At 38.6% G+C, this 16,889-nt stretch overlaps 1 protein-coding gene across 1 annotated transcript; it reads right to left on the bottom strand.

The window, feature by feature from the left end:
* Positions 1-4,687: 4,687 nt before the first annotated feature.
* Positions 4,688-16,853, bottom strand: ift57 (intraflagellar transport 57 homolog (Chlamydomonas)). The gene is made up of 11 exons (XM_083524951.1): positions 16,453-16,853; positions 13,956-14,130; positions 13,701-13,819; positions 13,542-13,629; positions 11,521-11,586; positions 10,131-10,250; positions 9,850-9,921; positions 9,634-9,765; positions 5,437-5,499; positions 4,986-5,052; positions 4,688-4,897 (listed from the first exon to the last, which is right to left on the bottom strand). Exons 1-11 carry the CDS (start codon positions 16,605-16,607, stop codon positions 4,716-4,718), a joined length of 1,239 nt encoding a protein of 412 aa, XP_083381077.1. The 5' UTR covers positions 16,608-16,853; the 3' UTR covers positions 4,688-4,715.
* Between the last annotated feature and the right edge of the window lie 36 nt (positions 16,854-16,889).

Raw genomic sequence — 16,889 nt, 5'->3', positions numbered from 1 at the left:
ATTACCTTTAAATTAATCTTAAGCATAGTTTAATTATCATTTAATGTACTTGAAGTTGTTCCAAAATAACACATTTAATATGCACTTAGTATAGTATAATAAAAATATAATAAGTGCATCCAAAAAATTACAACTTAAGTATATTTCTTTTTCACCTGGGACCACTTCATACTGTATCATACTTCTATAAAAACCACGCTATATATACCCTTATTCAGTTATATGTACATATTACCACACCTTCTGTATAACCTCATACCCTTATTTATTACACTGCTACTTGTAAATAAGCTATCTATGCACTTCTGGTTAGATGCTTACTGCATTTTATTGGCTCTGTACATGTACCCTGCACAATGACAAAGTTTAATCTAATCTAATCTACTTAGATCAAAAGGTGCAGGCTATTTGTTGGTTCCTCAAATAATGAAGACTCACGCATACACTCAGGTTTGTTGACGGTGGTGTGGTGGGTCTTCTCTTATCCCAGGGATCCCTCATGTCTGTGTTACCTTCTGTTTCTCCCTGTTAGCTATGCTGTTATAGCGTCTTATAGAGTCTTGCTGGAGTCCATTTTCAAGCTAATGGCTCATCTGGCTTTGCTGACAATACACAGTTGTATGTTTCAGCAAAGCCAGATGAGCCATTAGCTTGAAAATGTTGAGGAATGTATAAAGGACATTAGACAGTGGATACTTAATATCTTTCTGCTAAATTCTGATAAGTAGGAAATAATTTTCCTAGGGCCACATGCAGCTTCTGTAAACATTTTGAATTTATTGCATCCAGAGTTGATGATGGTGTGCATGTTACATCATTATCCTCTTTCCCAGGTCTGCAATTGACTGATGTTGACCTCTTTTAAGGCCTTGAAAACAGCCTTGTGCACCGCTCCTGCTTTGGGCCTGCCAGACTACGGTAAAACATTCCATCGCTGCTGTGATGGTTCTCACCCAAGAACACAGTGGGGGTTATGGCCCCTGTGCATATCTTTTGAAAACTATGGACAATATCGCTATGGGATCATATCTGCAGGCAGTAGCGGCGCTTGCATTTAGGTACTGAATCCTGAAAAAATGGTTCTCTCACATCCTTTGGAATCCTTTGTAACATTCTACATTCTACACATCAGGTACAACATGTGTTTAACAACATACAAACACATCACGTGTCTGCACAGTGCCTCTGTGGCTACACATTCGGGGTCACACATGATTTCTCGTGGATCTGGAAATCACGCGAATTTAAAACAGCCGATACATTTCTCATTCTAATTTGGTAGAATCCTTATTAGATTGCTGTCTCTTGACCAAAAAATTTTGATACTGTATATACATTCTCTCTATTAAACTTTGGATATTTTTCATACACGTCCTGATGTCTGTGTGACTGATATTCATGGATCTGTATTGGAGAAAACTGAAAAAGAATGAGTGAGATTAGACTCTTAAAGACTTCAGCTCATAGACAATCCTGACAAGTGTTTTGGTGAACTAGGATATTTGGATGGTGTTGTCTTCCCAACCTCGCATGTTCATTCAGGTATGCTGATGTTGATGTGTTGCCCGTCTCATATCCCAGAGATCTTATCCAAGGCTGCTCTTATCCCAGTCATCTCTCATACCAGAGATCTCTCATGCTGAAATCTTCGGTTTGGAGCTCCCAAGTTGTTTTACGTTTTTTTTGTTCTACTGTCTTTTGTCCTTTAAGGTCCAGTCAGTTTACCAGGAATGAACTGCTGAACATTGGGCAGAACATACTACACAATCTTGTACTGGTTTTTGACTATTCGCTGCAAAAGCTGTCTGAACGGATCGCAGACATAGAGAAACAACACCCGTACTACTGCCATTATAATTCATATTATAAAAATTATAAAATGAATAATTAATCAATTCAAATTAATCAATCAATTAATAAAGCAAACTTTAAAAAGGATCTTCCTGAATTCAAACAGCATATTACATTCCCTACCAGAGACAAAAACATTTTGGACCACCCCTACACCACAATAAAGGATGCATATTGCTCCATCCACATAGCTACTTTAGGGCTCTCTGACCAACCGCCTGGTTCATCTACTCCCTAGGGAACATAGAGGCAAAAACTTAAATCTGCTAAGCCTGTAGTAAGGACCGTAAGGATATGGACCAATAAAACAAAGCAGGCATTATAAGCCTGTTTTGACTGCATTAATTGGAGTGTTTTTGAAGCTGCTGCCATCTGGATGAGCTCACAGACTCTGTAACATGTTATATCAGCTTCTGTGAGAATATATGCATTCCTACCAGGACTCCTTTAACATACAACAACGATAAGCCATGGTTTACAGCAAAACTCAGAAAGCTTTGTCTGGCCAAAGAGGATGCCTACAGAAATGGGTACACAATCTTCTTCAATCAGGCCAAGAACACACAAACAAAGATTAGAGTAGCTATGAGGAGCTACTCTAAAAAGCTGGATAGACAGTTTTCAGTCCCGGGGTGCTCAGCGGCTTCATGGATAGGCTGTAGGTGTGGAACCATCCCCAGCTGCACACAGTGGTCTCAATTTAGAAGGAATCTATCCAGAGGTAGGACATCGGGATGAGGTAGGCAGATCCAAAGAGAAAAAAGTACAGGAACACTGGTTACTGGAACCTCAGGTACATGTTTATCATAGTCAAACAAAATTTTGGAAGGTGAAAGGATGCCTGAGGAATGGAGAAGGAGTGTGCTGGTGTCTTTGACAATAAGGTAAAAGTGCAGCCCTGCAGTAACTACAGGGAATAAAGTTGATCAGTCACACCATAAAGTTATGGGAAAGAGTAGTGGAAGCCAGGCTTAAAGAAGAGGTGACCCTCTGTGAGCAACACTATGGTTTTATGCCGAGAAAGAGCACCACAGACACATTATTTGTTTTGAGAATGTTGATAGAGAAGTATAGAGAAGATCAAAAGGAGTTCTGTGTTTTTGGATTTAGAGAAAGCGTACGACAGGGTGCCGAGAGAGGAGATGTAATAAGAAAGTCAGGTGTCATAGAAGTATGTGAGGGTGGTGCAGGACATGCATGAGAACAGTATGACAGCAGTGAAGTGTGCAGTAGGAACAACGGACTGGTTTAAGGTGAAGGTTGGGCTGCATTAAGGATCGGCTCTGAGCCCTTTCCTGTTTGCAGCGGTGATAGACAGGTTGACGGACGAAGTCAGACAGGAGTCTGGAGCCTGGACTATGATGTTTGCGGATGATATTGTGATTTTTGGTAAGAGTAGGGAGCAGGTTGAGAAGAGCCTGAAGAGGTGGAGGTACATGCTGGAAAGAAGGGGAATGAAAGGCAGTAGAAGTAAAACAGAGTACATGTGTGTGAATGAGAGGTTGCAGGGAGAAGAGGTGGAGAAGGTGGAGGAGTTCAGGTACCTGGGTCAACAGTGCAAAGTAATGGAGAGTGTGTTTAGGAATTAAGAAAAATATTTTCTCTATATATTTATATTACTGTGGTAAGACCTGCGATGTTGTATGGTTTAGAGACAGTGGCATTGACTAAAAGACAGGAGGTGGAGCTGGAGGTAGTAGAGCTGAAGATGTTGAGGTTTTTATAGGGAGTGACGACGATGAACAGGATTAGAAATTAGTTTATTAGAGAGACAGCGCATGTAGGACGTTGTGGAGATAAGGTAAGGGAGGCGAGATTGAGATGGTTGGGACATGTGCAGAGGAGGGATATGGGTTGTATCGGTAGGAGAATGCTGAGGATGGAGCCACCAGGAAGGAGGAAAAGAGGAGGGCCAAGGAGGAGGTCTATGGATGTGGTGAGCTGTTCCCTTTATTCCAACAACATTTTATATTATATTATGATCCATGGTGTCAAAAGCTGCACTAAGATCAAGCTACACAAGTAAGGAGACACAAGCCTTATCAAAGGTCAATAGGAGGCCATTTACCATTTTAACCAGCGCTGTCTCTGTGCTATGATTAGGCCTAAATCATGACTGATACATTTCATGTATGTTATTATTTCAGGTGAAAGAAATACTGAACCAACCTGGCTACCATTCCATACTTCAGCAACATGCCACTTAACGGGGACTGTAATTAATTGGAACCAACTTCACCTGCCCAGTTATTTATCCTAAAACCTACTGAACTGCTTGGGATGAACTGGATCACAAGGTTAGAAATAAATATCCAACTAGCAAAGAACACCAAAGTATATCAGATGAGTATTTGGCAAATCTATCTATAGATGCCAAGAGTGTGTAAATCTGTTATTCATTCTTAGGGAGGATTTTTTCAATTAAAATAAAATTCAACATCTGTACATTTACATATTTCTTTGGTCAAAATACATTTTGCAAAGTTTAACAGAGGGCATAGGAAAAAATATATACATAGACATATGTACACTCAAACACACTTTATTACATACACAGCTGTACACCATATAATCATTACATGTGACAGGAGTACAATAAGATCAAACATCTAAAAGCTCAAGTTAATGTCCAGATCAATCAACAGAATAGGAAAAAATGGACACATGCAAACTAAAAAAACAAAAACTAAATTTCAAACATCTGCAATGTGGGACTAAAGAAGAGAAAAAAATCAACACATTTTATGCACATGGCCTTAGAAAGGAAAAAAAATAAAAAATAAATAAAATAAAATAAAATAAAAAAAAATATATATATATATATATATATATATATATATATATATATATATATATATATATGGTTATGAGTAGGTGTGTGTTGTAGTCTCTGTGATGTGTGTGGCATGCATGTCTCTGGTCATATTGTCCTTTTCCTTGAGTTTGGCCTGCAGCAGTGTGTGTTCCACCACACCCATACGCACATCCATTTCCTGGATCTCCTGCTTTAACTTAGTCAGACTCTGCCGGATCTTTACTACTGGAGCTAAAAATAAAATGTTAATTTATACCTAGAAAATTAACAAATGTCAGCAGGAAATTGTACAATAAAGAATATAGGTGTATTGACTCACCTCCATCTGACATGCTGCTACCCTTCTCATCCATCTCCTGTTTGACTTTCTCAAGCTCCTCACTGATCTATACATAATGGTAAAAAACTATCAACAAATGCTATCAAAACATGAGAAAGTATATGTGTAAGTGTGTAAGTCTGTTTGTGTGTGTGTGTGTGTGTGTGTGTGTGTGTGTGTGTGTGTGTTGGGGGGGGGGGGGGGGGGCATGCCAAATATTTTGTATGTTTTTTTTTTTACTTAAAAAAAATGTAATGGCTTATATCGATGTTTTTCATTCCTTAAAAACATTATTCTGTTCATTGTAGTGTTTTCTCTGCTCTTACAAACTGAGTTGCAGTGATTTTGATAGAGCAGAGAAAACACTGAAATACACAGAACAGTGTTTGGAACATATGGGTTACATATAAGCTTTTCTGACAGGCAGGAACATTTGCAGTGGTTGTATCACCTCTGCTATGATTCTGGATCTCTCACTCACTCCTCCACTGCCCTGCTGATACTGCTCCTTGGCCTAAACACACACACACACACACACACACACACACACACACACACACACACACACACACACACACACACACACACACACACACACGACAGTTTGTAAAGCGAGAGTGGATCTGGATGAATTTAAGGGACCTTTGTTGATCTTTATGTTCTGTTTTATGAGTCAGTAAAGATAGAAATTGTAAGATTCATTTAAGAACACTGATGCAAAATTCCAGGAAATCATAATGATGCCCAGTCCATAGTAAACATCAACAAGATTATTGTCAGGTGTCCACCAACATTAAGCAAGACTAACAGGTGCTATAGAGCCAGGTCCAGCTGGCAGGTACTCCAGCAAAAGCCCGGGTGGCTGCACAGACATGCCTTGCATTCATGAAAAGTGAATGGTATATACCTATATTTATGTGGAATTAACCTTTTTCTCATGCAAGGAAGCAATGGAGCTAGATTATTAGTGTTAAAGTATTAGTCTAGTCATTTTTTTAAACATTATATTCAATGTGGGGAAAATAATTGCAGTATTTGAGATTTGTCAGTCCTCAGTATGAACTAAATGTTTTAGAAAATTCTGAACTCATGGTGCATTCTGAGATGTTATGGAATGGCCAATTAGAAAAGCATAAAAAAATAAAGTGAAAGTACAGCAAAACCCCAGAAAAGCTATCTGACCTCAAGTGGCAGTCAAACTGTACCTCAAATTGCACAATTAATTGCTAATGCATTAATGTGAACAAATGCTGTATTCAGAGTAGCTCAGAAATGTAAATTTTCAGAGTTCCAGGGAGTTTGAAAGCCTGATTTAAGTGAACACCCTGTCAGCAGAGATGGCAAAAGTACACACATCCTAGTGCAGAGTACAGATACTCGTTTCAAAATACTCTGCTAAAAGTTGAAGTACTGATTATACTTTTTTACTCAAGTTAAAGTAAACTATGGGCTCTGACATGTACTTAAGTAAAAAGTAACCATTACTGCCACCTGTTTGGATGTCACGCTGGTAACTGGACCTCACATTATATTAATATCTGGGCTGTCAATCGATTAAAATATTAAACCGCGATTAATCCAATGATTGTTGTGAGTTTACTCATGATTAATCACAACTGAAACGCACATTTTTATCTGTTCTAAATGAACCTTAAATTAATGTTCTACGTTTTTAATACTCTTATCAACATGAACATGTTTATTTTTCTTATTAGTAAAACCATATCCAACATACAGCATAAAGACAAAACATTCTTGTAAATGTTTTAAAGTAATTATGGTGTTTTACATTACGTAAATCATCAGGACACCAAACGGACCCTTTGCTATGTTTCCACATGGACGGGTAATGAGGTGATAACTGTACCTCTTCTAACTTTCATACGGATTACATGATCAGAGAATATTTGTTCTCGTTTATTTTGTATAAGTTTATTTTGATGTGGACATCTCGAGGGTTCTATTTATATACAGTGCCTTGCAAAAGTATTGGAACCCCCCCCCCCCCCCCTTGGCGTTTTTTGCTATTTTGTTGCGTTACAACTTGGAATTAAAATTACTTTTTATTTGGATTTCATGTAATGGACATACACAAAATAGTCCAAATTGGTGAAGTGAAATGAAAAAAATTACTTGTTTAAAAAAATTCTAAAAAATAAATAACAGAAAAGTGGTGCGTGCATATGTATTCACCCCCTTTGCTATTAAGCCTCTAAATAAGATCTGGTGCAACCAATTACCTTCAGAAGTCACGTAATTACTTAAATAAAGTCCACCTGTGTGCAATCTAAGTGTCACATGATCTCAGTATATATATACACCTGTTCTGAAAGGCCCGAGTCTGCAACACCACTAAGCAAGGGGCACCACCAAGCAAGCGGCACCATGAAGACCAAGGAGCTCGCCAAACAGGTCAGGGACAAAGTTGTGGAGAAGTACAGATCAGGGTTGGGTTATAAAAAAATATCCAAAACTTTGAACATCCCACAGAGCACCATTAAAGCCATTTTAAAAAAATGAAAGAATATGGCACCACAACAAACCTGGCAAGAGAGGGCCGCCCACCAAAACTCACGGACCAGGCAAGGAGGGCATTAATCAGAGAGGCAACAAAGAGACCAAAGATAACCCTGAAGGAGCTGCAAAGCTCCACAGCGGAGATTGGAGTATCTGTCCATAGGACCACTTTAAGCCGTACACTCCACAGAGCTGGGCTTTACGGAAGAGTGGCCAGAAAAAAGCCATTGCTTAAAGAAAAAAATAAGCAAACACGTTTGGTGTTCGCCAAAAGGCATGTGGGAGACTCCCCAAACATATGAAAGAAGGTACTCTGGTCAGATGAGACTAAAATTGAGCTTTTTGCCCATCAAGGAAAACACTATGTCTGGCGCAAACCCAACACCTCTCATCACCCCGAGAACACCATCTGTGCTGTGGGGATGTTTTTCATCAGCAGGGACTGGAAAACTGGTCAGAATTGAAGGAATGATGGATGGCGCTAAATACAGGGAAATTCTTGAGGGAAACCTGTTTCAGTCTTCCAGAGATTTGAGACTGGGACAGAGGTTCACCTTCCAGCAGGACAATGACCCTAAGAATACTGCTAAAGCAACACTCGAGTGGTTTAAGGGGAAACATTTAAATGTCTTGGAATGGCCTAGTCAAAGCCCAGACCTCAATCCAATTAAGAATCTGGGTATGACTTCAAGATTGCTGTACACCAGCGGAACCCATCCAACTTGAAGGCGCTGGAGCAGTTTTGCCTTGAAGAATGGCCAAAAATCCCAGTGGCTAGATGTGCCAAGCTCATAGATACATACCCCAAGAGACTTGCAGCTGTAATTGCTGCAAAAGGTGGCTCTACAAAGTATTGACTTTGGGGGGGTGAATAGTTATGCACGCTCAAGTTTTCTGTTTTTTTGTCTTATTTCTTGTTTGTTTCACAATAAAAAATATTTTGCATCTTCAAAGTGGTAGGCATGTTGTGTAAATCAAATGATACAAACCCTCAAAAGATCCATTTAATTCCAGGTTGTAAGACAACAAAATAGGAAAAAAACGCCAAGGGGGGTCAATACTTTTGCAAGGCACTATATTTGTTATGTTTGTGAGTTAAGCATTCACTGAGATTCAGGTTGTTTTATTTGTGTGTCTGTGAAGAAAGGAGACAGAGACACAGAAACCGCACCCTGTTCTGTTTTCTTCATTTTAAAAACGGAAAAAAACGACACAAAATGCACTAGTGTGTTTGTCAACACCTGAGGGTTATTTGTGTGAATCATGTCAGATTTTGTTGCTGATTTGAGTCTTGGCGCATTAGTAAAACAAATATTTACTTTTTAATCTTTAAAAATAAATTTTCAGTGATGTTTGTCTTTTTTTATATATCTGAGTAAAGAAAGTTGTGAATAAATGTGTGTTGTGCAAAAGGATTTTATTTCACCTCTTTTATATTTATTTATATTTTTTATAAAAATTGTCAGAAATGCACGCTTATAAATATGTGCCTTTAAAATGAATGCGTAATAATGCATTAATTTTGACAGCCCTTATTAATATATTAATACAATTTACCTAATGAATGTATTCAGGCTGAACATCCACCATATAGAACACAAACAGAGAAAAGATGATGATGATCAGGAATGTCTCTGCTCTCAGTCACGTTTTCATCGCTGACTCCCTCTGTCTCATCCACATTAAACCCTATACTTCTTGTTGTGTTCTGCCTTATTAAACTTGCCTATGTTTGTGGTGTGTGAGAGCCAATAAATGATACACCAGTGGTAGATTGAAAAGCCGCGCAATGACAGGAAATAGGTTGACTCGCTGAAAACAGCAGGCAGTGAGAAGAAAAAATATTGACATTAGGTTAACAATAGATTGACTATAGATTAACACTAAAGTAACGAGCCTGTTTTGAAAATGTAAGAAGTAGAAAGTTCGGATATTTGTGTAAAAATGTAATGAGTGAAAGTAAAAAAAAATAAATAGTGAAGTAAAGAACTGATACCAGAAAAATCTACTTAGGTACAGTAATAAAATATTTGTACTTCGTTACTTCTCACCTCTGTCAGTCAGTAATGAACAGACAAAACAATGATCTTTGCCTAAAGCGCTATAATGTGTACCTTGCATAGAACTTTACCTCACAGTATTTTGATTGTGCATTCCTGTAGTCTGTGATTAGGTGTTCTAGCTGTGTGTTGATGTACTTTTCTCTGCTGCTCACTTTCTCCTGAGTCTTACTGATCTCCTCCAGCAGCTTATTCAAATAAGCCTAAAACATACACAATCACTGAGATCCAAAAGCATTGAGTGGAAAAAAGTATATACAAAGTTCTGTGTAAAACATGCAATACACCTTAGCTTCTTTCAAAGAGCTTTTGATGCCATCCTGGTGCTGATGCATTTGGCTCACATGGCCCCGCCAATCCTGAACATTTCCACAATTTCCTGTTACTCAAAACTTCACACTGGTAAAACATCATGATCTTCAGGGCAGGTTAAAGCATTTCATTTTAGCTTTATAATACAAAATAAAACAAAATATCTTAATATCATTTTTTTTGGTGTGAATGTCATGATTAGGATTTTATTTTATTTTTTTAGTTAGAAGTGATATGTGAAATTGGAATCTCTAACCTTAATATCTGTGCGGACAGAGACTTTGAGCTGGGGCAGAACCCTCTCTACCTCCAGATTCCACTCTGCAGAATCAGTCACTGACTCAAGGATCATCTCAGGTCTCAGACCACTCCCCTCCTATAAACATTCAATATTCACTTGCACATCACATAAAGCAGTAAAACATATATTATATAGTATATTATATTCATTTATTAAAAACATAGATCACACTATATAATATATCAAACTCAATGCAGTGCATCCCATTTACATCGATCTTCTCTCAGATATTTAACAAATTAGATTTGTCAGACTGGACATGATTTTGAAAATATATTGAATTTAAAAAGTCTACTCACCACTGTTCTTGATGTAAAAAAAAATTTACCAGGATAAATTATGGAATAATTATGTAAATAGCACTTGTTCTGAAGTGATATTCCACTTATACAATTGCAATTTTGCAACAATTACAATGTGCAATTTATTTAACAATTTTCACCTATAATGGTTTATATTTTTCATAAGTTTCTCCTTTTCTCTCTTACACACAAAGCACAGTAGGTTAAAGCTAAGATTCAATAATTTAATTCTTCTGTAATATAATGTGATGTAAAGCATGGAAACGGCATCCCTCTGCTAGAGAGCTGAAAGTGAAAATTTTCACCTACCAGCATGATAAAGATGGAAAAGAAAGGAAAGAAGGAATTGCTTAAGAAGATTATCAAAGTTTTTGAATGTCCAGTTGGATCCCAGATCTAAATCATGTTACAAACTATGAAATTATTTGAAGAGTGTTTTGTAGAGGAGATCTTACTCAAAAATGACTTAAGTGCTGTATTAAGTCAAGTCAAGTCAAGTTTATTGCTATAGCGCTTTTCACAACAGACACTGTCTCAAAGCAACTTTACAGAGAACAACAGTCAAGGTGAATGGTGTGTATTTATCCCTGATGAGCAGCCGTGGCGACTGTGGCGAGGAAAAACTCCCTTAGATGTTATGAGAAAGAAACCTTGAGAGGAACCAGACTTAAAAGGGGAACCATCCTCATTTGGGTGACATAAAGAGTGTGATCATAAATCTTTCAACAATACAGAACACTTTAAGCTAATTCCATCTACTACAAGCCAAATGTGCTATAACAAAGTAGTAGTAGTGTGCACATTTACACTTTGTATTTATTTGAAATGTTTCTTAGATTTTCACTAATTTATTGTTAATACTGCTATATCACTTTAAAGGTGGAAAATTATGACATTAATTGTTATACCAAAGCACCAATTACTATGTTTCATTTATTTTATTTTATTTTTTTACACTTAACTATCAAATAAATCACTTAATCGACTTAACTCAACCATACAGGCCTCCTAGTTAAAACAATGCTGCCAGTGCTTAAACTTACACTCTGACTAGTTCTGGACTTCAGTTCCTCCAAATCAATAACGTCCTCTTCCTCATCAGCCTTCTCCTACAAAGAGACAAGGTTTAATGCTGTATTGAGATTACCGTCTTCAAATGTTTTCAAGAGTATACTGGTGTAGACATTAAAAAAGCATGCAGTGCAGACTTTCAATTTGATGTGACAGTTCAGGCTTTAAATTGACGTGATTTGTATTCAAATTGTGTGAATCATGTAGGAATTACAGGAGTTTTTATATGTAGTTCCCCACATTTAAGAAAACAAAATTAAGTAGACAATGTCCCAAGAGAAAGCAGCAAAGCTAAAAATGACTACTGTGTAGGGAACCACTTAGTCAGCATGAAGCTAGCCTGGGACTGCACTTAATATGAACAGACACCGGAGAGAGAGAGAGAGAGAGAGAGAGAGAGAGAGAGAGAGAGAGAGAGAGAGAGAGAGACAGAGAGACAGAGAGACAGAGAGACAGAGACAGAGACAGAGATATGTGTGGAAAAGCAGAGGTTGCCAGGTGAAAATGCGTTAATCCGCAAGTGTGCACGAGTTATGTGTTTGGCATTGATGAAAAGAAAGCGGCAGAGCAAAAGTGAATGAAAAATAAAAGAGGTCTGTCTGTTGAACCATCGCATGTCATCTCTCTCTTTCAACCGGGAACCAGTGAGATTGGTTACAGATGTCATATTGCCATGTAGCAACTTTAATTAAGCAACACTTGCACAGTACTTCAGTGTAAAAATATCACCATATATAAGAGGTATGGTTTTTCTGGCTACCAGTTCAGTGTCGGTCTGCTTGGCATCCAGCTGCCTCTGGTCTCCGCGCTGCACACCGGAAAGTCACGTGGCCACACGTGCACTCCGTGAGACTATCTGATCTTTTTTGTTTTGTAATCTGAAAACTGTTTTCAGAAAGCACCCCAACCAGAAACCTTGGATAACTGTAGAGGTGCGTGCACTCCTGAGGGCAAAAAGGCGGCCCTAAGAATCAGAGAGGCAAAGCAGAGCTTCTACGCCCGTTTTGAAGTGCAGAACGACGTGCCAGTCTCTCTACTGCTGATGTGAGGAAAGCTCTAAGCAGAGTCAACCCATGAAAAGCTGCAGGACCAGACAACATTCCTGGCAGGGTGCTCAGAGGATGTGCAGACCAACTGGCAGATGTTCTCTCCGACATCTTCAACATCTCTCTAAACAGCGCTGTTGTTTAAATGTAGTTCAAGACAACGATCTTCGTCCCCGAGCCGAAGAAACCATCTGTGTCCTGCCTCAATGACTACCATCCCGTTGCGCTTACTCCTATCATCATGAAGTGCTTCGAGAGGATCATCATGAGGCACATAAAGACCCTGCTGCCTGTAACACTGGATCAACTGCAGTTTGCATATCGCCCAAACCGTTCCACTGCAACGCGATCTCCACCACACTCCACCTGGCCCTCACTTACCTGGATAATAACGATTCATAGGAGGTGCAGAGATTAACGGACTGGTGTAAACAAAAGAGATGGTTGTTGACTTCAGGTGGACACAAATTGGCCGCTCCCCACTGAACATCAACGGCTCTTCCATGGAGATCGTGGAGAGCACCAAATACCTTGGTGTTTACCTGGCGGAGAACCTCACCTTGTCCCTCAACACCAGCTTCCATAACAAGGAAAGCCCAGCAGCGTCTCTACTTTCTGAGAAAGCTGAGGAAGGCACAGCTTCCACCACACATCCTCACTACCTTATGGACCTTATGGACATAAATGACCCTATTTCCACCTAGTTAAATGTTTCATGAACATCCTCTGGTACAATTCCTTTCACATTTCATCAAACATTTATCTGATTTGGGTGCCTGGGTTTGGATATAAAATATCCTGAAATTTAAGTGGAAAGTGTGCACTTTGAGGTCATATTTATTATTTAATTTCAACTCCAATTTACTGTGGTAGACAGCTAAAAAACTAACATTATTAATGCCCACATTTTGATTTGACTGTATGTGTTACTTTTGTGTGTGCCTTACTGTCAACTCCTCCACTTTGCTGAGAGTGAGCTCAGCATCATCTCCAACCACACACTCTTCCTCCAACTCCTCTGAGGGGTAGAGAGGCCTGAGACAGTAAAAAAAAAATATGAAACTTTCTTAAACATTTTGTAATCACTTTTTTTAAATGTGCTTTACCTTTTCCAGACAAACTGTCTACAGTTCAGAGCTTCCTCTGCCAGGCGATCCAGGACAAAACACACATGCTCCCCACAACCAGACTTCAACTTAGATGGAGGGAAATCAACCGTCCCACCCTACACCAACCAAACAATCAATCATAAAGTCATAAAGCAATAGAGTATCTCTAGAAATGGGTGTTTGTCTCTCTTTATTGCTCTTTCACACATTTAATCCCAAACAGTCATGTGTTTTAGTTGAGTTGAAACTGACCAGTGCCCTTAGGTGCGTCAGGATGTTTGAAACAATCGCATTGGGGTCGTCATATTCCTGTGGTGTTTCAAAGAAGCGGCCACACAGTGTTATGAGCCAAGCTGCGATGACACTGAACATGTAGAATTGTTCACCAGGATTACTCACAGTGTAAGGACTTCCTACAAAATAATGCCTGGAAGAGAAATAGATGAGAGTAAATTGGGGAGGAGAAGCAGAGATTAGTGGTCAGTTTTTGTTACAATTTCATTCAATGTGCCCACTTAATCATACACACATTAATAAGGCAAATCTATTAAACATGTAGTTTAAACATGTAATGCAGAAACCCTATTGTAATTGTAGGGATTTTTATTATTAATCTTTCACCCTAAAACTGATCATGCATACCAATGAAACTTGGCCAGGTAGTAGGTCCCCTCAATTTGAGGGGAGGTTGACAACGTATCAACCCAATTGGCCAAAGGGGGGCGCTACAGTCCAACAAAACCCACACTATAATTTCACACATTTCTGGCCATAGCTCACAGACCCGTTTGTCGTTGAACCAAAAGTTTTACATCCTTACAATCCTTGTGCCAAAAAAAGAAAAGAAAATGTCTATTGATGGATTCGCTCTACGAAGTTTTTCCGCATAATTAGATATGTCCAAAACATACTTTTGCGAAATAGTCCTAGGTTTTTTGCCTAAATGGAACCAAACCAGTGCAGACATGTTAGCTGAACAGAGATTATTATAATTTTTTAAGTCGAACTTTCGACTCATTGTTGCAAAGGGTTTACCAAAGGTTTTATTAAAAAATATAAAAAATTAATTCAATGCACACAGACTGAAGTAGTTTAAGTCTTTGGTTCTATTAATTAAAGATTTTGGCTCACATTTAACCAAAACCCACCAATTCACCATCTCAAAAAATGTAAATACTTCATAAAACCAATAAAAAAAAAACATTTTTAGTGAATTGTTGATCTTCTGGAAAGTATGTTAATTTACTGTATATGTACTCAATACTGGTAGGGGCTCCTTTTGCTTTAATAACTGCCTCAAATTAGCATGGCATGAAAGTGATCAGTCTGTGGAACTGCTGAGGTGGTATGGAATCCCAGGTTTTTTTCAGCTCATCTGCATTTTTTGGTCTCTTTTCTGATTTTCCTCTTGACAATACCTCATAGATTCTCTATGGGGTTCAGGTGTGGTAAATTTGCTGGCCAGTCAAGCACATCAACACCATGGTCATTTAACCAACTTTTGGTGCTTTGGCAGTGTGGGCAGGTGCCAAATCCTGCTGGAAAATGAAATCAGCATCCTTAAAAAGCTGATCAGCAGAAAAAAGCATGTAGTGCTCTAAAATTTCTTGGTAAATGGGTGCAGTGACTTTGGTTTTAAAAAAAAAAAACAGTGGACCAGAATCATCACAGACTGTGGAAACTTAACACTGGACTTCAAGCAACTTGGGCTATGAGTTTCTCCACCCTTCCCCCAGACTCTAGGACCTTGATTTTCAAATGAAATACAGAAATTGCTCTCATCTAAAAAGAGGACTTTGGACCACTGGGCTACAGTCCAGTTCTTCTTCTTTTTAGAGTAAAACACTCTGACATTGTCTGTGGTTCAGGAGTGGCTTAACAAGAGGAATATGACAACTGTAGCCAAATTCCTTGACACATCTGTGTGTCTGGTGGCTCTTGGTGCCTTGACCCCAGCCTCAGTCCATTCCTTGTGAAGTTCACCCGGATTCTTGAATCGATTTTGCTTGAAAAGCCTCTCAAGGCTGCTGTTCTCTCGGTTGTTGTGCATCTTTTTCTTCCGCACTCTAAACAGCCAGCGTCTTTGGCAATGAATGTTTGTGTCTTACCCTCCTTGTGAAGGGTGTCAATGATTGTCTTCTGGATAATTGTCAGGTCATAAGTCTTCCCCATGATTGTGTAGCCTAGTGAACCAAACTGAAAGACCATTGTTAAGGCTCAAGAAACCTTTGCTGGTGATTGGCATGTAACCATATTCTAATTGTTTGAGTGAAATAGTGGGTTTTGTTAAATGTGAGCCAAAATCATCACAATTAAAAGAACCAAAGACGTAAACCACTTCAGTTCAGTTCCTGTGCATTGAATGTATTTAATACATGGGTTTCACAATTTTAGTTGAAATACTGAAATAAATGAACTTTTACACAACAGTCTAAATTATTGAGATGCACCTGTATAATGTTTGTGTGTGTGTGTGTGTGTGTGTGTGTGTGTGTGTGTGTGTGTGTGTGTGTGTGTGTAAACACCGCAGCAAAACATAATTAACAACAATTAAGCAATAACAATGACATGCTCAGCATCTATATGTCTGGGTTAAAAACAATGTGAGGTACTTTACATTTATTTTCTGTGTAGTTTAGGATCAAACTAGCCAATTTAGGACATCCAAACTAGTCAGTTTGTCAGGCAATGCAGAACCATCTAAATCAATAAATCAACTTTCTCACAGGATTCTTTATTCCCACATTACCTGGATAGAGGTTTCATGTTGTGCTTTACAAGGATTTGTTCTTCATAATCCAACAGTTTTAGTTTATCTAATAAATCCTCCATAATCACAAACATTTGGTGCTGTAATCCGGGATTTCGTTCATCATCTTCTTCCCTTCGATTATCGTCTGCCATGTTCAATTTCCACGAAAAATGTACCTTAATCTACTGTAAATTTTTCAGAGCGGGTTTTGCAGTTTACTGCAGTAACTGAGGTGTAAACGTGAATTATTGGACCCAGTGTAACAAGGAGTAGGTTAAGACAGCTAACTCCTACACTTCTACTAGCTCGGTAGATACAATACGCTTGCTGTCTTTCACTTAGTTACCGTTGTCAGGATACAACATGAGCACCAGCAACAACATGCGAATTATGTACTTCCGGGTGAAATTCACTAGACGTTATTTTGGTCAAAA

This window comes from Silurus aristotelis (genome assembly GCF_946808225.1).
Source record: "Silurus aristotelis genome assembly, chromosome: 22".
In the NCBI taxonomy this organism is placed as follows: Eukaryota; Metazoa; Chordata; class Actinopteri; order Siluriformes; family Siluridae; genus Silurus; species Silurus aristotelis.
Note: the sequence above shows the minus strand (reverse complement) of the source record. Positions and strands in the feature narration are given on the sequence as shown.